Below are 21,107 nucleotides of genomic sequence, written 5' to 3' on the forward strand. Positions count from 1 at the left end.
AGCGAGCCAGGGCAGTCATTTCACTGTTCAACAGCGAGCCAGGGCAGTCATTTCACTGTTCAACAGCGAGCCAGGGCAGTCATTTCACTGTTCAACAGCGAGCCAGGGCAGTCATTTCACTGTTCAACAGCGAGCCAGGGCAGTCATTTCACTGTTCAACAGCGAGCCAGGGCAGTCATTTCACTGTTCAACAGCGAGCCAGGGCAGTCATTTCACTGTTCAACAGCGAGCCAGGGCAGTCATTTCACTGTTCAACAGCGAGCCAGGGCAGTCATTTCACTGTTCAACAGCGAGCCAGGGCAGTCATTTCACTGTTCAACAGCGAGCCAGGGCAGTCATTTCACTGTTCAACAGCGAGCCAGGGCAGTCATTTCACTGTTCAACAGCGAGCCAGGGCAGTCATTTCACTGTTCAACAGCGAGCCAGGGCAGTCATTTCACTGTTCAACAGCGAGCCAGGGCAGTCATTTCAATGTTCAACAGCGAGCCAGCTGATGTGTGGTGAGCGTTCTGGCACAAGAATGGATGCCGTGCATCACCCAGGTGGGTGCCACACATTGGTGGTGGATGAGGTGAGTTTCCCCCTTACTATGTAAAGCACTTTGAGTACCTCGGTAGAAAAGCGCTATATAAATCCAATAAATTATTATTATTATTATTATTATTATTATTATTATTGTCAAAGGGACATCACACTTTCGCTCTGAACTCAGACTTCGAACAAACCTGTCCATCCACCCGATTGCTAGCTAGCTAGTTAGATAGTTAGATAGTTAGATAGTTAGATAGTTAGATAGTTAGATAGTTAGATAGTTAGATAGTTAGCTAGTTAGATAGTTAGATAGTTAGATAGTTAGATAGTTAGATAGTTAGATAGTTAGATAGTTAGATAGTTAGCTAGTTAGATAGTTAGCTAGTTAGATAGTTAGATAGTTAGATAGTTAGCTAGTTAGATAGTTAGATAGTTAGATAGTTAGATAGTTAGCTAGTTAGATAGTTAGATAGTTAGATAGTTAGATAGTTATGCCGGCAACAACAGACGGGGCGCTAATCTAAAAATAAATAAAAAGTTGTGTTTCTTTCGATGGGCGCGGTAGAATGAAACAACTTGTAGTATTGGTCACCATCTGGATGTCACAGTGACATACCAAATAGCTAACGTTACTGCCCTCGGGACGCGCAACGACAAGCCGGTGCAAATGACCACCGGTGTTGTATGGAGGTGCTGGCTGACGTAAGATGCTTTCCACTGGGCAGCTGTATCACTATGGCGCCGGCGGTAGCTAACGTGGCAAACTTTTTTCCTCCCAATATTTCTTTGGAGTGGGATGACAAGGCACAAGACATGACATGTAATATTGGTAATATTGGTATCCTTCTAGCCACAACCAGGCTAGAGCTCAATCACCTCATGCCAATATTGGGAAGGGTCTGAGCCATACAGCACTGTATGACTCAGGTAGCTGTGTGGCGGCAGGTAGCTTAGTGGTTAAGAGCGTTGTGCCAGTAACCGAAAGGTCGCTGGTTCTAATCCCCGAGCCGACTAGGTGAAAAATCTGTCAATGTGCCCTTGAGCAAGGCACTTAACCCATTGAGTTTGTTCACACAGCGATGACATGTTAAACTCGACTCCTTATCCACATTTCACACTTTCAAAAGTTACTACGTAATGATTAATCATGAGTGGAAGCAAACCATCATTCAAAAAAGCCTCCAACTGGGCAAAAACTGGTTGAATCATCCACGTTTCCACGTCCTTTCAACCCCAAATATCTATGTAATGACTTTGAATCAACGTGGAAAACTGGTTGGATTTGCAAAAAGTCAACAACGTAAGGGAATGTTGTCTTTTTTTTCACCCAACTTTTAACCTAAATCCAATCACAGAGTGAATTGTTTGGTTGATTTCACATTAAAATCACGTTAGTTGACAACTTAACCAAATGTAAAATCAAAACTAGACGTTGAACTGACGTCTGTGCCCAGTGGGTCTGTTCTTTTTAGGAGTTTGTCCACAGACAAATCTCAGAAAGATGAGGATATTAACTGTCCTGTTCTCACTCTGCATCTCTTTCCTGTTCTCACTCTGCATCGCTTTCCTGTTCTCACTCTGCATCGCTTTCCTGTTCTCACTCTGCATCGCTTTCCTGTTCTCACTCTGCATCTCTTTCCTGTTCTCACTCTGCATCTCTTTCCTATTCTCACTCTGCATCGCTTTCCTGTTCTCACTCTGCATCGCTTTCCTGTTCTCACTCTGCATCGCTTTCCTATTCTCACTCTGCATCGCTTTCCTGTTCTCACTCTGCATCTCTTTCCTATTCTCACTCTGCATCGCTTTCCTGTTCTCACTCTGCATCGCTTTCCTGTTCTCACTCTGCATCGCTTTCCTGTTCTCACTCTGCATCGCTTTCCTATTCTCACTCTGCATCTCTTTCCTATTCTCACTCTGCATCGCTTTCCTGTTCTCACTCTGCATCTCTTTCCTGTTCTCACTCTGCATCTCTTTCCTGTTCTCACTCTGCATCGCTTTCCTGTTCTCACTCTGCATCTCTTTCCTGTTCTCACTCTGCATCTCTTTCCTGTTCTCACTCTGCATCGCTTTCCTGTTCTCACTCTGCATCGCTTTCCTGTTCTGCATCGCTTTCCTGTTCTCACTCTGCATCGCTTTCCTGTTCTCACTCTGCATCTCTTTCCTGTTCTCACTCTGCATCTCTTTCCTGTTCTCACTCTGCATCTCTTTCCTGTTCTCACTCTGCATCTCTTTCCTGTTCTCACTCTGCATCTCTTCGCTGCCAAGTACAGAACTCAGAGCAGACATCTTCATGAATTTCGAAGTGCTCTGGTTGCGTCCCAAATGGCTCACTCTATTCCATATTTAGTGCACTACTTTTGACCAGGGACCTATAGTCTCTGGTCAAAAGTAGCGCATTAAATAGGGAAAAGGGTGTCATTTGGGACATTGTCTGTATTTCCTCTATTAAGACGTGGTGACTCAGGGAAACATGTGCTTTGTACATTAAACACCATTAGCCAACGCTACACAGTACACAGACACTCGCACGCAAGCACATACGCACGCACACACACACACAAACAGAGTGCCCTGTCAGAAAGTAGACCTTCAGTACCAAAGTGAGTGATGAGATGATGAAAGGATGGAGTGATGAGAGGATGAGAGGATGGAGTGATGAGATGATGAGAGGATGGAGTGACGAGAGGATGGAGTGATGAGAGGATGGAGTGATGAGAGGATGGAGTGATGAGAGGATGGAGTGATGAGATGATGGAGTGACGAGATGATGGAGTGACGAGATGATGGAGTGACGAGATGATGGAGTGATGAGAGGATGGAGTGATGAGAGGATGGAGTGATGAGATGATGGAGTGATGAGATGATGGAGTGATGAGATGATGGAGTGATGAGAGGATGGAGTGATGAGAGGATGAGAGGATGGAGTGATGAGAGGATGGAGTGATGAGATGATGGAGTGATGAGATGATGGAGTGACGAGATGATGGAGTGACGAGATGATGGAGTGATGAGAGGATGGAGTGATGAGATGATGGAGTGATGAGAGGATGGAGTGATGAGAGGATGAGAGGATGGAGTGATGAGAGGATGGAGTGATGAGATGATGGAGTGACGAGATGATGGAGTGACGAGATGATGGAGTGACGAGATGATGGAGTGATGAGAGGATGGAGTGATGAGAGGATGGAGTGATGAGATGATGGAGTGACGAGATGATGGAGTGACGAGAGGATGGAGTGATGAGAGGATGGAGTGATGAGAGGATGGAGTGATGAGAGGATGGAGTGATGAGAGGATGGAGTGACGAGATGATGAGAGGATGGAGTGACGAGATGATGAGAGGATGGAGTGACGAGAGGATGGAGTGATGAGAGGATGGAGTGACGAGAGGATGGAGTGACGAGAGGATGGAGTGATGAGAGGATGGAGTGATGAGATGATGGAGTGACGAGATGATGGAGTGATGAGAGGATGGAGTGATGAGAGGATGGAGTGATGAGAGGATGGAGTGATGAGAGGATGGAGTGATGAGAGGATGGAGTGATGAGAGGATGGAGTGACGAGATGATGGAGTGACGAGATGATGAGAGGATGGAGTGACGAGATGATGGAGTGATGAGAGGATGGAGTGACGAGAGGATGGAGTGACGAGATGATGGAGTGATGAGAGGATGGAGTGATGAGAGGATGGAGTGATGAGAGGATGGAGTGATGAGAGGATGGAGTGATGAGAGGATGGAGTGACGAGATGATGAGAGGATGGAGTGACGAGATGATGGAGTGATGAGAGGATGGAGTGACGAGAGGATGGAGTGATGAGAGGATGGAGTGATGAGATGATGGAGTGACGAGAGGATGGAGTGATGAGATGAAGAGAGAAAGGTTTATGACTGGTAATGGATCCTGAATCAAACTCTTCTCTTCTCCTATAATGACACAAGTCATCATTACATTAAGTTCTTTACCCTCCACACACACACACAAACCTATCTGTATGGCCTCATTCTGTTCAGAATTCAGAGTAGAGTAGCGATTAAGTTTAGAAGTTCAGATTGTATTATTCTTCCTTGTGAAAGACAGACAGTGAGGGGAAGGAAATGATTTAGTATTAAATTGTGTTTTTGATCTACAGGCATAAAGAAAATAACAAGGATTATCTGTAAATCCTGACTGAGCCTCATTCCATCATTCTGGTTCTGTCCCAAATGGCACCCTATACCCTATATATAGTAGTGCACTACTTTTTACCAGGGCCTATAGGAAATAGGGTACCATTGGGGACACAGCCTCTACGCGGCTCCTTCTAAATGCATCGCATTAGTAATCAGTCAAATTACCCAATTGATTTATCAATCTCAGTGAGATTAAAGACGAACAATGACTCCACCTGTTTCTTAAAGAGATTCTCTGGTACTTTAGTATACTTTTCAGCCAGCAGTTCTGAAAGTAGCGCTCACGAGCCAAAAGTGGTCCCCGGAAGACTGTGTACTACAACACATATGTGCAGATATGTGCACCACTTCATTGCTTTCTCTCTCTCTCTCTCTGCTGTGTCTACGTCTTGCTAGCTGTCACTCCAAATGGCGAGGGGCTGAAGCTCATTGGCTAGAACTCGAATTGCTAGGGGGCTGGCCCACGTGGGGTAAAATGTAGGGAAAATGGCGCAGCACAGCTTCCAGAAAAATTGTCGCTGTCAAACTAGGGATTTCGTGGCTAACTGAGGTAAAACAGTAATTCTGCTCATAGATTCTGCATGTATGAACTACACATTGACACATCCAGCCCAGAGCGGGAGGTTTAAAAAAAACACTTAGTAGTCGCCATAAGTTCTGGAGCATGTCTTTAAAGCATGCCTGGGACGGTCCTGGGCTTATTCATGTTAATAAGATAATTATGTGTACTAGTCTATAAGAAACACAGACAGCACTCTCTGCCAGCCATTCAGACAGACACACACACACACACACACACACGCACACACACACACACACACACACACACACACACACACACACACACACACACACACACACACACACACACACACACACACACACACACACACACACACACACAGGGAGGGAGGGAGGGAGGGAGGGAGGGAGGGAGGGAGGGAGGGAGGGAGGGAGGGAGGGAGGGAGGGAGGGAGGGAGGGAGGGAGGGGAGAAAAAGGAAATCATTTATATTTTGACTTTTGATACTTCAGTATGTTTTAAACCAAATACTTTTAGACTTTTACTCATGTAGTATTTTACTGGGTGACATTCACTTTTACTTGAGTCATTTTCTATTAAGGTATCTTTACTTTTACTCAAGTATGACAGTTGGGTACTTTTTCCACCACTGTGCACGCAGGCACCCGCACACACACACACACACACAAACACAAACACGCACACACACACACACACACACACACAAACACACACACAAACACGCACACACAAACACGCACAATCAGTGTGCTGCTACAGATAACAGGCTGTTCATTAACCAGACTTCTAGTAACCACATTACTCTAACATCTACATTACAATCATACACTCACGATCATACACATATCCCAATATGGACCCCCAAAAAGGTTTAGCCCTCAAGGCAAGTTCTAGCAGCCAAGTCCTGAAGTAGGAAGTAACGCTTTATCTCATACCACAAAGCATTATTCTTGATACTGAAGAACTGATCAAAGTCAATGATTAAACATATATTGTGTGTTTGTTACTTTCACATGAGAGAGGACTATGACCATCAATCCACCAGTCAACCCAGCTAGAGTCAGCACTTTACACCCTCCAACCACTAGAGGGTAGCAAACACAGCAAAATCACACAGCTTGCATGTGAGCTAACTTTTCATAGATCATGTCTTTTCTTGTTTCACAGCCTCAGAAACAGGTGAAAGTTCATTTTAAAAACACCTTACCAGCAATAACACACCTTACCAGCAATAACACACCTTACCAGTAATAACACACCTTACCAGCAATAACACACCTTACCAGTAATAACACACCTTACCAGCAATAACACACCTTACCAGCAATAACACACCTTACCAGCAATAACACACCTTACCAGTAATAACACACCTTACCAGTAATAACACACCTTACCAGCAATAACACACCTTACCAGTAATAACACACCTTACCAGCAATAACACACCTTACCAGTAATAACACACCTTACCAGCAATAACACACCTTACCAGTAATAACACACCTTACCAGCAATAACACACCTTACCAGTAATAACACACCTTACCAGCAATAACACACCTTACCAGTAATAACACACCTTACCAGCAATAACACACCTTACCAGTAATAACACACCTTACCAGCAATAACACACCTTACCAGTAATAACACACCTTACCAGCAATAACACACCTTACCAGCAATAACACACCTTACCAGCAATTACACACACAGCAAACGTGCTCGCGTGTTGTTTCACTCACAGCTTCCGACATTAAACCAGTGTAAGTACAGTTTAAAAGCACCATACCAACATTAACAAACGCAGCAAAATACACACAGCTTGCATGTTGTAGTATGAAACAACTCTCCATGGGCATGGTTATGTTTGTTTCACTCACAGCTTCCTACATTCAACCACTTTAAGTACATTTAAAAAATAACCTTACCAGCATTAACAAACATAGCGGAACTGTTTGCATGTCGTGAGGTTGTAGTGCGAAACAACTTTTAACTAAGAACGTAGGCATGGCTTGGCCCGTTTGACAAACTCCTGCATCAAGGTAATAAAAAAAGCACCTTACCTGCGTTGACTATGGCTTCGACCTCGAGGATGGTGATGTCACCCTTGTAGAGAGATACTTTGTCACTCAGTAGGTCCTTCCTCTCCTCTTCCACTGTAACTAGAAACAACACGAACGGGGCTGTGATCATCAGTGCACGCTGTACAGGTACATAATGAACAGGTACACCAAAAGACAGGAGCAGACAACTCTTGTTTTCTAGCTTAGTTCTTCTTGTCACTGTCCTTGTGGAATAAAATCTGGAATGATATCCTTGTGGAATAAATATGGAATGAGCCATATCGCTACACCCGCAATAACATCTGCTAAAAATGTGTATGTGACCAATAAAATGTGATTTGATTTGATATCCTTGTTGAATAAATCTGGAATTAGCTATATCTTTGTTGAATAAATCTGGTATGAGCCATATAGTTGTGGAATAAATCTGGAATTAGCCATATCGCTGTGGAATAAATCTGGAATGTGTCATAACCTTGTTGAATAAATCTGGAACAAGCCATATCCTTGTTGAATACATCTGGAATGAGCCAAATTGATGTGGAATTAATCTGGAATAAGCCATATCATTGTGGAATAAATCTGGAATGAGCCATATTATTGTTGAATCAATCTGGAATAAGCAATATCGTTGTTGAATAAATCTGTAATAAGTCATATAGTTGATGAATAAATCTGGAATAAGCCATATCCTTGTTGAATAAAGACAGCCCGACAGACAGACAGCCAGCAAGCCAGACAACTGGGGTAGGGGTATCACCTTGTAGTCTAGGTACTGAATGTGAGACAAAGTTACCAACTACAAATAGATTAATTTGTGTACTGTAGAGGCAAATTCCCAAAAGTGTTCTGCTAAATATGGCCACCAACATTTCCAATTTAATCTACAAAATCGCAGACAACAGCTTCAAAATAATATTTCCACATTCATACCACAGTGGCACACACACGCACACACTGACACACACACACACACATCCTTACAGAACATGAAACACCTTTGATCTATCGGCCTGATCATCCATACAGTCCATGAACCACCTTGGATCTATCAGCCTGATCATCCTTACAGTACATGAACCACCTTGGACATATCAGCCTGATCATCCTGACAGTCCATGAACCACCTTGGATCTATCAGCCTGATCATCCTGACAGTCCATGAACCACCTTGGATCTATCGGCCTGATCATCCTTACAGTACATGAACCACCTTGGACATATCAGCCTGATCATCCTGACAGTCCATGAACCACCTTGGATCTATCAGCCTGATCATCCTGACAGTCCATGAACCACCTTTGATCTATCGGCATGATCATCCTTACAGTCCATGAACCACCTTGGACCTATCAACCTGATCATCCTGACAGTCCATGAACCACCTTGGATCTATCAGCCTGATCATCCTGACAGTCCATGAACCACCTTGAACTAATTAGGATTCTATGAGACTACCGGCATCTTTAAATGCTTCCTATCAAAACATCCAAGAGAATCATAATGGGACCTTCCTGGACTATGATCAATTTCCTCCACTGCACCCCTCTACTAGCTTAAACCAGGAAATGGCTGCTCATTGTTCGACTCCAGGTGAGCGTAAATGGAGGCGTGTCGGAACCAGAAAGAAGGAGAATAATCATTCTTGGTGCGCCTGCCTTCTTCCCCCGTGTCCGGACTTAAGACTTTCAAATCGCTTTGAGCCCCTGTACCGGCTGTCCTCTGTCGGGGGCTTGGGTGTTCCCTCCATGGCTGTGGATGCCCCTCCAGCTACCTCTCCCTGTCCTAGTCAATCAACTGCCTGGCCACAGCCTGGACCACCGCAGACCCCCTCCGTTGGGCCGTGTTCTCTGGATCAGAGCTCTGTCCCTTTGGCTTTTGTGGCCTGCACGTAGACGGCCCTCTTCTCAGGTGAGTTCTGTGGCTCTGGCCTCGCAATCTGCTTCGAGACACAGCAGAGGCCGGATCATTCCGGCGATTGTGATAGGGAGTTCGATGGTGAGGCATATACAGTGGGGAGAACAAGTATTTGATACACTGCCGATTTTGCAGGTTTTCCTAATTACAAAGCATGTAGAGGTCTGTAATGTTTATCATAGGTACACTTCCGGGGCGGCAGGTAGCTTAGTGGTTAAGAGCGTTGTGCCAGTAACCGAAAGGTCACTGGTTCTAATCCCCGAGCCGACTAGGTGAAAATCTGTCGATGTGCGCTTGAGCAAGGCACTTAACTCTAATTGCTCCTGTAAGTCGCTCTGGATAAGAGCGTCTGCTAAATGACGTAAATGTACTTCGACTGTGAGAGACGGAATCTAAAACAAAAATCCAGAAAATCACGTTGTATGATTTTTTAGTAATTCATTTGCATTTTATTGCATGACATAAGTATTTGATACATCAGAAAAGCAGAACTTAATATTTGGTACAGAAAACTTTGTTTGCAATTACAGAGATCATATGTTTCCTGTAGGTCTTGACCAGGTTTGCACACACTGCAGCAGGGATTTTGGCCCACTCCTCCATACAGACCTTCTACAGATCCTTCAGGTTTCGGGGCTGTCGCTGGGCAATACGGACTTTCAGCTCCCTCCATAGATTTTCTATTGGGTTCAGGTCTGGAGACTGGCTAGGCCACTCCAGGACCTTGAGATGCTTCTTACGGAGCCACTCCTTAGTTGCCCTGGCTGTGTGTTTCGGGTTGTTGTCATGCTGGAAGACCCAGCCACGACCCATCTTCAATGATCTTACTGAGGGAAGGAGGTTGTTGGCCAAGATCTCGCGATACATGGCCCCATCCATCCTCCCCTCAATACGGTGCAGTCGTCCTGTCCCCTTTGCAGAAAAGCATCCCCAAAGAATGATGTTTCCACCTCCATGCTTCACGGTTGGGATGGTGTTCTTGGGGTTGTACTCATCCTTCTTCTTCCTCCAAACACGGCGAGTGGAGTTTAGACCAAAAAGCTCTATTTTTGTCTCATCAGACCACATGTCCTTCTCCCATTCCTCATCTGGATCATCCAGATGGTCATTGGCAAACTTCAGATGGGCCTGGACATGCGCTGGCTTGAGCAGGGGGACCTTGCGTGCGCTGCAGGATTTTAATCCATGATGGCGTAGTGTGTTACTAATGATTTTCTTTGAGACTGTGGTCCCAGCTCTCTTCAGGTCATTGACCAGGTCCTGCCGTGTAGTTCTGGGCTGATCCCTCACCTTCCTCATGATCATTGATGCCCCACGAGGTGAGATCTTGCATGGAGCCCCAGACCGAGACGAATTGACCGTCATCTTGAACTTCTTCCATTTTCTAATAATTGCGCCAACAGTTGTTGCCTTCTCACCAAGCTGCTTGCCTTTTGTCCTGTAGCCCATCCCAGCCTTGTGCAGGTCTACAATTTTATCCCTGATGTCCTTACACAGCTCTCTGGTCTTGGCCATTGTGGAGAGGTTGGAGTCTGTTGAGTGTGTGGACAGGTGTCTTTTATACAGGTAACGAGTTCAAACAGGTGCAGTTAATACAGGTAATGAGTGGAGAACAGGAGAGCTTCTTAAAGAAAAACTAACAGGTCTGTGAGAGCCGGAATTCTTACTGATTGGTTGGTGATCAAATACTTATGTCATGCAATAAAATGCAAATTAATTACTTAAAAATCATACAATGTGATTTTCTGGATTTTTGTTTTAGATTCCGTCTCTCACAGTTGAAGTGTACCTATGATAAAAGTGACAGACCTCTACATGCTTTGTAAGTAGGAAAACCTGCAAAATCGGCAGTGTATCAAATACTTGTTCTCCCCACTGTATCTGTGCCTGGGGCAAAGACTTTGTGTTTTCCTGGCGCAAAAGTTCAGGATATCACCAGGTTGCTTCCCGAGGCTGTGAGTCAGTCACCAGGGGGCTGATACTGTCATGGTTCATGTGGGGTCAAATGACATTATGAAGGGCAGCTCAGACAGCTGAAGATGGATTTTAAAGAACTGATTGGGTCTCTATTTGACACCAACAAACATCCCATAATATCTGGCCCTCTGCCCTCCCTAAATTGTGGCATTGAACGGTTCAGCAGACTTTTAGCCCTCCATAACTGGCTACGAGACTATTGCAGCTCTGTGGGTGTAACATTTATTGACAATGTTGATACCTTCTGGAAACAAAGCTTGTATTATAAGAAGGATGGGATCCACCCAAATCATTTGGGTTCCTGGATCCTTTTACAGCCTTATAAGGCTTCGTTGAGACAATGACTTATCAATGAACCAAGCCCAGCTCATTTCATCCCTACCATTGTGTCGCTGAGTTGTCATAATGCTTCAGCAAATGTAAATTATCCTAAGTGTGTCTTCCAGCACCGTGTAAGTAACCTAATGTATGTCCCTCTAACTGTCCTGAATGACTCAGTTGATCCTACAGCTATTGTATGCAGTAATCATGAGCATATGAACCAGAGTAATACTGTTAGCACTGAGGTGGTGTGCCCTAGTAGGAAGTCCACTGTGTGCAGCTCACCCTGCACTAATAAAATGAACCAGAGTATGTCTACCTCTGCTAAGCTTCCCAGTAAAGCAAGAAAAACAATCAAGCATCCCAGAAAAGTGTTAAAAATAGCCCACGTTAACATACTGTATGTAGTTTAAGAAACAAGGTTCATGAAATCAATCATTTGCTAGTAACAGATGACATTCATATTCTGACAATCTCTGAAACTCACTTAGTTAATACCTTTGATGATACAGTGGTAGCAATACATGGTTATAAGATCTACAGAAAAGACAGAAATGCCAAAGGTGGAGGTGTGGCTGTTTATATTCAGAACCACATTCCTGTAAAGCTTAGAGTGGATCTCCTGTTAAATACTGTTGAAGTAATATGGCTACAGGTTAATCTGCCTCACCTAAAGCCTGTTCTTGTGGGAAGCTGCTATAGACAACCAAGTGCTAATAGTCAGTATCTGGATAACGTGTGAAATGCTTGATAATGTATGTGATATCAATAGAGAGGTATACTTTCTGGGTGATTTAAATATTGACTGGCTTTCATCAGGCTGCCCACTCAAGAGAAAGCTTCAAACTGTAACTAGTGCCTGCAACCTGGTTCAGGTTAACAATCAACCTACCAGGGTAGTTACAAACAGTACAGGAATGAAATCATCAACATGTATTGATCATATCTTTACTAACGCTGCAGAAATTTATTTGAAAGCAGTATCCAAATCCATCGGATGTAGTGATCACAATATAGTAGCCATATCTAGGAAAACCAAAGTTCCAAAGGCTGGGCCTAATATAGTGTATAAGATAAATACCCCATAATGACAAAGCGAAAAATGGCTTTTAGTTTTTTTTTGTGCAAATTTATTAAAAATAAAAAACAGAAATACATTATTTACATAAGTATTCAGAGCGTTTGCTGTGAGACTCAAAATTGATCTCAGGTGCATCCTGTTTCCATTGATCATCCTTGAGATGTTTCTACAACTTGATTGGAGTCCACCTGTAGGTCATTCAATTGATTGGACATGATTTGGAAAGGCATAGAACTGTCCATATAAGGTCCCACAGTTGACAGTATGTCAGAGCAAAAACCAAGTCATGAGGTCGAAGGAATTGTCCGTAGAGCTCAGAGACAGGACTGTGTCAAGGCACAGATCTGGGGAATGACAGATCTGGGGAAGGGTACCAAAAAATGTCTGCAGCATTGAAGGTCCCCAAGAACACAGAGGCCTCCATCATTCTTAAATGGAATATGTTTGGAACACCAAGAGACTTCCTAGAGCTGGCTGCCTGGCCAAACTGAGCAATCAGGGGAGAAGGGCCTTGGTCAGGGAGGTGACCAAGAACCCGACGGTCACTCTGACAGAGATCCAGAGTTCCTCTGTGGAGATGGGAGAACATTCCAGAAGGACAACCATCTCTGCAGCACTCCACCAATCAGGCCTTTATGGTAGAGTGGCCAGATGGAAGCCACTCCCCTGTAACATGACAGCCTGCTTGGAGTTGCCAAAAGGAACCTAAAGTCTGTCAGACCATGAGAAACAACAATCTCTGGTCTGATGAGACCAAGATTGAACTCTTTGGCCTGAATGCAAAGCGTCACGTCTAGATGAAACCTGGCACCATCCCTATGGTGAAGCATGGTGGTGGCAGCATCATGCTTTGGGGATGTTTTTCAGTGGCAGGGACTGGGAGACTAGTCAGGATCGAGGGAAAGATGAACGGAGCAAAGTACAGAGAGATCCTTGATGAAAACCTGCTCCAGAGCGCTCAGGACCTCAGACTGGGGCGAAGGTTCAACTTCCACCAGGACAACGACCCTAAGCACACAGCCAAGACAACGCAGGAGTGGCTTCGGGACAAGTTCTGAATGTCCTTGAGTGGCCCAGCCAGAGCCAGGACTTGAACCCGATCGAACATCTCTGGAGAGACCTGATAATAGCTGTACATGGTAGAATAATAGTGAAGATATCAAAACTATGAAATAACACACATGGAATCATGTAATAACCAAACAAGTGTTAAACAAATCAAAATATATGACCTATTTGAGATTCTTCAAATAGCCACCCTTTGCCTTGATGACAGTTTTGCACATTCTTGGCATTCTCTCAACCAGCTTCACCTGGAATGCTTTTCCAACAGTCTTGAAAGAGTTCCCAATGCTGAGCATTTGTTGGCTGCTTTTCCTTCACTCTGCGGTCCGACTCATCCCAAACCATCTCAATTTGGTTGAGGTCGGGGGATTGTGGAGGCCAGGTCATCTAATGCAGCACTCCATCACTCTCCTTCTTGGTAAAATAGCCCTTACACAGCCTGGAGGTGTGTTGGGTAATTGTCCTGTTAAAAAATAAATGATAGTCCCACTAAGCCCAAACCAGATGGGATGGCGTATGATGTGGTAGCCATGCTGGTTAAGTGTGCCTTGAATTCGAAATAAATCACAGGAAGCGTCACCAGCAAAGAACCCCCACACCATGACACCTCCTCCTCCATGCTTTACGGTGGGAAACACACATGCAGAGATAATCCGTTCACCCACACCGCGTCTCACAAAGACATGGCTGTTGGAACCAACAATCTCAAATTTGGAATCCAGACCAGAGGACAAATTTCCACCTGTCTAATGTCCATTGCTTGTGTTTCTTGGCCCAAGCAGGTCTCTTCTTCTTATTGGTGTGCTTTAGTAGTGGTTTTGTAGTCTATCGCGTCGATGCTGGCAATTATTGCTGTCAAACAAAGGAGTCCGCTTATACTGAACTTTGATCACAAGTTTTATTCATATCACAAGTTTTCAGCATAAGTTTACAGACCTGCAGTGTCTGGAGAAACAGTGTCCCAAAATAATCTGTCTGTTTCTAACCCCCTCTTCCTCCAGCATATACTTATAAACAATGCAAAAATATGGGTTGCTCCCTCTGCTGTCCAATCACCTGTCTCCCCTGGGGCGTCACCCTACAAATGGCTACTTTTGAACTAACATAAACATATTTTCATTTCTACATGAAAAACATTAACAAAGACATAATCCTAATACACTACAGTTTCTTTGCAGCAGTTCGACCATGAAGGCCTGATTCACACAGTCTCCTCTGAACAGTTGATGTTGAGATGTGTCTGTTACTTGAACTCTGTGAATAATTTATTTGGGCTGCAATTTCTGAGGCTGGTAACTCTAATGAAATGCAGCAGAGGTAACTCTGGGTCTTCCATTTCTGTGGCTGTCCTCATGAGAGTCAGTTTCATCATAGCGCTTGATGGTTTTTGCGAACTGCACTTGAAGAAACTTTCCAAGTTCTTGAAATTTTCCGTATTGACTGACCTTCATGTCTTAAAGTATTTTGCTTATTTGAGCTGTTCTTCTTGGACTTGGTCTTTTACCAAATAGGGCTATCTTCTGTATACACCTGTTAATTGAAATGCATTCCAGGTGACTACCTCATGAAGCTGGTTGAGCGAATGCCAAGAGTGTGCAAAGCTGTCATCAGGGCAAAGGGTGGCTATTTGAAGAATCTCAAATATAAAATATATTTTGATTTGTTTAACACTTTTTTGGTTACTACATGATTACATATGTGTTATTTCATAGATTTGATGTCTTCACTATCTATACTATACATATAGACACTCTACATATAGATATTATACATATAGATCCTCTACATATAGATATTATACATATAGATACTCCATCATAAGGAAGATAAAAAACGAAACAGACTTTTCAACCCAGAAAATGTCCCCAGATGTCAGAAAGGTTATTGAGTTTACCATGGAGGGGAGCGGGTCGAGAGTTTCAAGTTCCTTGGTGTCCACATCACCAACAAACTATCATGGTTCAAACACACCAAGACAGTCGTGAAGAGGGCACGACAATGCCTATTCCCCCTCAGGAGACCGAAAAGATTTGGCATGGGTCCCCAGATCCTCATAAAGTTATACAGCTACACCATCGAGAGCATCTGGTATGGCAACTGCTCGGCCTCGGACCGCAAGGCACTACATAGGGTAGTGCGTACGGCCCAGTACATCACTGGGGCCAAGCTTCCTACCATCCAGGATCTAGATACTAGGCGGTGTCAGTCAGAGGAAGGCCAAAAAATTGTCAAAGACTCCAGTCACCCAAGTCATAGACTGTTCTCTCTGCTACCGCACGGCAAGCGTTACCGGAGTGCCAAGTCTAGGACCAAAAGGCTCCTTAACAGCTTCTACCCCCAAGCCATAAGCTGAACAATTAATCAAATGGCCACCCGGACTATTCACATTTACAACTACACCTGTTGTATTTGGCGCATGTGACAAATACAATTTTACTAATTATATGAATCAATCTTTCATATGAAGCTGTTTCTGCCAAGGCTGTGTACCGTTCCTTATATGAGGGAGGGTCCTTCTCCCTCCAGTGTCTTCATATGACTATTTTGGCTGTGGTTAGAATAACTTTTAGCCAGTTTTAACATGAGCTTCTCAGTCTATCAATATCCTTTAGTGTTATTCAGTAATAGCAAAGCATGATTTGCAAGTATTGTGGTACCCAGAATATCCCCAAAAGGTATGCAAGCTTGGACAGTTACAGAACATATGGACCTGTACTTGACCGACATCTCCATCGTAGGTTCGAGTCTATTTCGGTTCAACCTCATTAAATGCTATTGAACACTTTAAACTGAATCTGTTGTACTATTATATTCCATTCCTCCTCTCCAAATGTTACCTCCAAGTCTTTTACACATAAGGCCTTTAGGCCCTTACAAGTTCCATTAAATCCACCTATAAGGTGGCTGTATACTGTATAAGCCGGTATGTGGTAATTTGCAAAGGATTTCTATCTTAACACTTAATATCAGAATGTACAGGGAATTTGTTTGTTTTTCTGTCCTACCTTAAACACAATCTCTAAACTGGAGATATCTGTGACGAGGTGTGAATGAAGGAGTCAGGCGCAGGAGGTAAAACACCGAAGTCCAGAGTTTATGCCGTTTACATAAATAAAACACACCCAGCGTCAAAACGAAACTATCACACGGGAAATATTCCACCTTGGCAATAACAACAGGAAGAGTGGCTCAACCGAATGAAACAATCACTCACAAAGACAAGGGGAACAGAGGGAACACTTATAAAATCAAATCAAATCAAATCAAATTTTATTGGTCACATGCGCCGAATACAACAGGTGCAGACATTACAGTGAAATGCTTACTTACAGCCCTTAACCAACAGTGCATTTATTTTAAACAAAAAAGTAAGAGTAAAACAACAACAAAAAAGTGTTGAGAAAAAAAGAGCAGAAGTAAAAATAAAGTGACAGTAGGGAGGCTATATATACAATAGAATAAAGTGACAGAAGGGAGGCTATATATACAGGGGGGTACCGTTGCATAGTCAATGTGCGGGGGCACCGGCTAGTTGAGGTAGTTGAGGTAATATGTACATGTGGGTAGAGTTAAAGTGACTATGCATAAATACTTAACAGAGTAGCAGCAGCGTAAAAAGTATGGGGTGGGGGGGCAGTGCAAATAGTCCGGGTAGCCATGATTAGCTGTTCAGGAGTCTTATGGCTTGGGGGTAGAAGCTGTTGAGAAGTCTTTTGGACCTAGACTTGGCACTCCGGTACCGCTTGCCGTGCGGTAGCAGAGAGAACAGTCTATGACTAGGGTGACTGGAGTCTTTGACAATTTTGAGGGCCTTCCTCTGACACCGCCTGGTATAGAGGTCCTGGATGGCAGGGAGCTTTGCCCCTGTGATGTACTGGGCCGTACGCACTACCCTTATACACATACTAATTAGGGGAATGAGCACCAGGTGTGTGTGATTGACAAGACAAGACATGACAAGTGGAGTGATGAGAATGGGATCGGCAGTAGCTAGTAAGCCGGTGACGACGAACGCCGAAACCTGCCCGAACAAGGAGGGGAGGCAGCCTCGGCGGAAGTCGTGACAATATCTCCAAAACTCTTGTTTCTGTAAATTATACTTGGACCTTAGTCCTTCAAAAGATGTAAAAGTGTTTTCTTGATATCGACAACCAACGTTCTTTATCCCCTTTCTAAACTATTGTTTCCAGAAAACCATGTGTCCCCCTATTTTCAATTTAGTGTTGTTCCATAACGAAGCAGAGCTTGTCAAGAAAGGTGAAGATCTCTCTCTCTCTCTTATGAATCTGACTCCGTATATTTTTTGTATGGGACATTATTGGATTCTGCAGACCCACCTTTTATTGACTCAAATTATTTGATGCTCAGAATGGGGCATTAAGTTCCTCTTCCATGTCCACCCAAATTGGTCTAGTCGAGTTCTCAATAAAGAGAGAGCCTATTTGAGCAGCTACAGAGGCTTCTTGATATAATTGTATGTTAGGGAGCGTTAATCATCCCTTTTAAGTCTTTACCTGTAATCTCGCTAGTTTCATCCTGGCCCTTTCACCGGCCCAAATCAACTCAGTAATCATTTTGTCTATGGATTTAAAAGTATAGACAGATATGGACAGTGGTAATATGCTGATTACATAATTCAGTTTAGGAGCTATGACCATCTTTATAACCTGTATCCCATAATGAGATTTGTAGCTTAACCCAGCTCTTAAACTGGAGTTGATTTTTGTTCAATAGTGGGTCAAGGTTTTCAGAAATCATGTTCTCTAGACCAGGATTTAAAGCGATCCCCAGGTACCTCAAGTTTTTAGGGACCCATTGAAACCCCCAGCTGAGGAAGTCATTTCTCAGACAATGTTTTGATAGGGGCATTACTTCAGATTTGGTCCAGTTTACTTTATAGGCCGATATCTCTGAGAATGCATTTACTAGGTCCAGTAAAGGCGGTGTGGAGAGTTGGGGATCTGACATTAATAGTAATAAGTCGTCTGCATAAAGCAGTAGTTTATTCTCCTCCCATAGTAACCTCTTTGATTGACTGATGCAGCCTAAATGCATCAGGGACCTGATTATAATCCGCCCCCCTAATACCAGAGGAAAATCACCGAAATCCAGTATTATTTTGTTAAGTTGAAAGAAGAAGTCTGCGTTCTCCTCATTCGGAGCATAAATATTTCCCAATATTATATTTTGTCCTGAAACCTTTACAAGTAAAATCAAGATTCATCCCTCTTTGTCCTTAAACTCTTTTTCCACTTGAACATGTATAATAGAATAGAGACATCTCTTTTATTTGGTTTCATGTTTTATGGTAAGCATCTGTCTCCAACCCATCTGTCTCCAACCCATCTGTCTCCCACCCAATCTGTCTCCAACCCATCTGTCCCCAACCCATCTGTCTCTAACCCATCTGTCTCCAACCCATCTGTCTCCCACCATTCTGTCTCCCACCCATCTGTCTCCCACCCATCTGTCTCTAACCCATCTGTCTCCAACCCATCTGTCTCCAACCCAGCTGTCTCCAACCCATCTGTCTCCCACCCATCTGTCTCCCACCCATCTGTCTCCAACCCATCTGTCTCCAACCCATCTGTCTCCCATCCAGCTGACTCCCACCCATCTGTCTCCTACCCATCTGTCTCCCACCCATCTGTCTCCCACCCATCTGTCTCCAACCCATCTGTCTCCCACCCATCTGTCTCCCACCCATCTGTCTCCCACCCATCTGTCTCCCACCCATCTGTCTCCCACCCATCTGTCTCCAACCCATCTGTCTCCCACCCAGCTGACTCCCACCCATCTGTCTCTAACCCATCTGTCTCCAACCCATCTGTCTCCAACCCATCTGTCTCCCACCCATCTGTCTCCCACCCATCTGTCTCCCACCCATCTGTCTCCAACCCATCTGTCTCCCACCCATCTGTCTCCCACCCATCTGTCTCTAACCCATCTGTCTCCAACCCATCTGTCTCCCACCCATCTGTCTCCAACCAATCTGTCTCCCACCCATCTGTCTCCCACACATCTGTCTCCCACCCATCTGTCTCCAACCCATCTGTCTCTAACCCATCTGTCTCCAACCCATCTGTCTCCCACCCATCTGTCTCTAACCCATCTGTCTCCAACCCATCTGTCTCCCACCCATCTGTCTCCAACCAATCTGTCTCCCACCCATCTGTCTCCCACACATCTGTCTCCCACCCATCTGTCTCCAACCCATCTGTCTCTAACCCATCTGTCTCCAACCCATCTGTCTCCCACCCATCTGTCTCCCACCCATCTGTCTCCCACCCAGCTGTCTCCAACCCATCTGTCTCCCACCCATCTGTCTCCAACCCATCTGTCTCCCACCCATCTGTCTCCCACCCATCTGTCTCACACCCATCTGTCTCCCACCCATCTGTCTCCCACCCATCTGTCTCCAACCCATCTGTCTCCCACCCATCTGTCTCCCACCCATCTGTCTCTAACCCATCTGTCTCCAACCCATCTGTCTCCCACCCATCTGTCTCCCACCCATCTGTCTCCCACCCATCTGTCTCCCACCCATCTGTCTCCCACCCATCTGTCTCTAACCCATCTGTCTCCAACCCATCTGTCTCCCACCCATCTGTCTCTAACCCATCTGTCTCCCACCCATCTGTCTCCCACCCATCTGTCTCCAACCCATCTGTCTCTAACCCATCTGTCTCCAACCCATCTGTCTCCCACCCATCTGTCTCTAACCCATCTATCTCCAACCCATCTGTCTCCCACCCATCTGTCTCCAACCCATCTGTCTCCCACCCATCTGTCTCCCACCCATCTGTCTCCCACCCATCTGTCTCCAACCCTAGGAGCATCCTTTTGGTAAGCACCGCCCACCCATCTGTCTCCAACCCTAGGAGCATCCTTTTGGTAAGCACCGCCCACCCATCTGTCTCCAACCCTAGGAGCATCCTTTTGGTTCATCTTTTAAAATATGAACCTAATCCGTTCACATTCCACAACGTAACTTTAATCACATTGGTCATCATCCCTGAAAGGTTGTAAATATATTATTACCAAAAAGTGATGAGTGTTAGAATATTTTAAATCAATGCGTTTCTGATAGCTTAGCGAATCAAAGAAAGTGAACGACTGGTAATGCCCCCCACCTAAAACGCTAAACTTCCTATAGAACAAATATGTCATAAACAGATCCCAAACCCACAAGATACAAAAAAATTTTAAATACAAAACTAAAATCTCCCTCCCCTCTAAACCAGGCCTTCATCCGTGTGAAGTGTCCCGAGGTCCTGAAGCTCCAATTAGAATAAGACCGTTTTACCAACGCCAAATATAGGCATGACAGAGATGACATGTCACAGAGATGATCAACCGAAAACATAGAACACAAAGACAGACTGATCATTATTCTGGCAAAGAGAAGAGATTACCTTCCTCATGTAGACT

The 21,107-nt window shown here is 44.4% G+C and overlaps 1 protein-coding gene across 1 annotated transcript in view; it reads right to left on the bottom strand.

Annotated features, from left to right (window-relative positions):
* The window catches only part of LOC311100744 (ADP-ribose glycohydrolase MACROD2-like), an 80,786-nt gene that overhangs the window by 45,553 nt on the left and 14,126 nt on the right, over positions 1 to 21,107 (bottom strand). Inside the window, exon 4 of the mRNA XM_084141706.1 lies at positions 7,316 to 7,414. Coding sequence (XP_083997832.1) covers positions 7,316 to 7,414 — 99 coding nt within the window. The remainder of the gene's footprint in view (positions 1 to 7,315; positions 7,415 to 21,107) is intronic.

This window comes from Coregonus lavaretus, assembly GCF_964263955.1.
Source record: "Coregonus lavaretus genome assembly, chromosome: 25".
Classification (NCBI taxonomy): Eukaryota; Metazoa; Chordata; class Actinopteri; order Salmoniformes; family Salmonidae; genus Coregonus; species Coregonus lavaretus.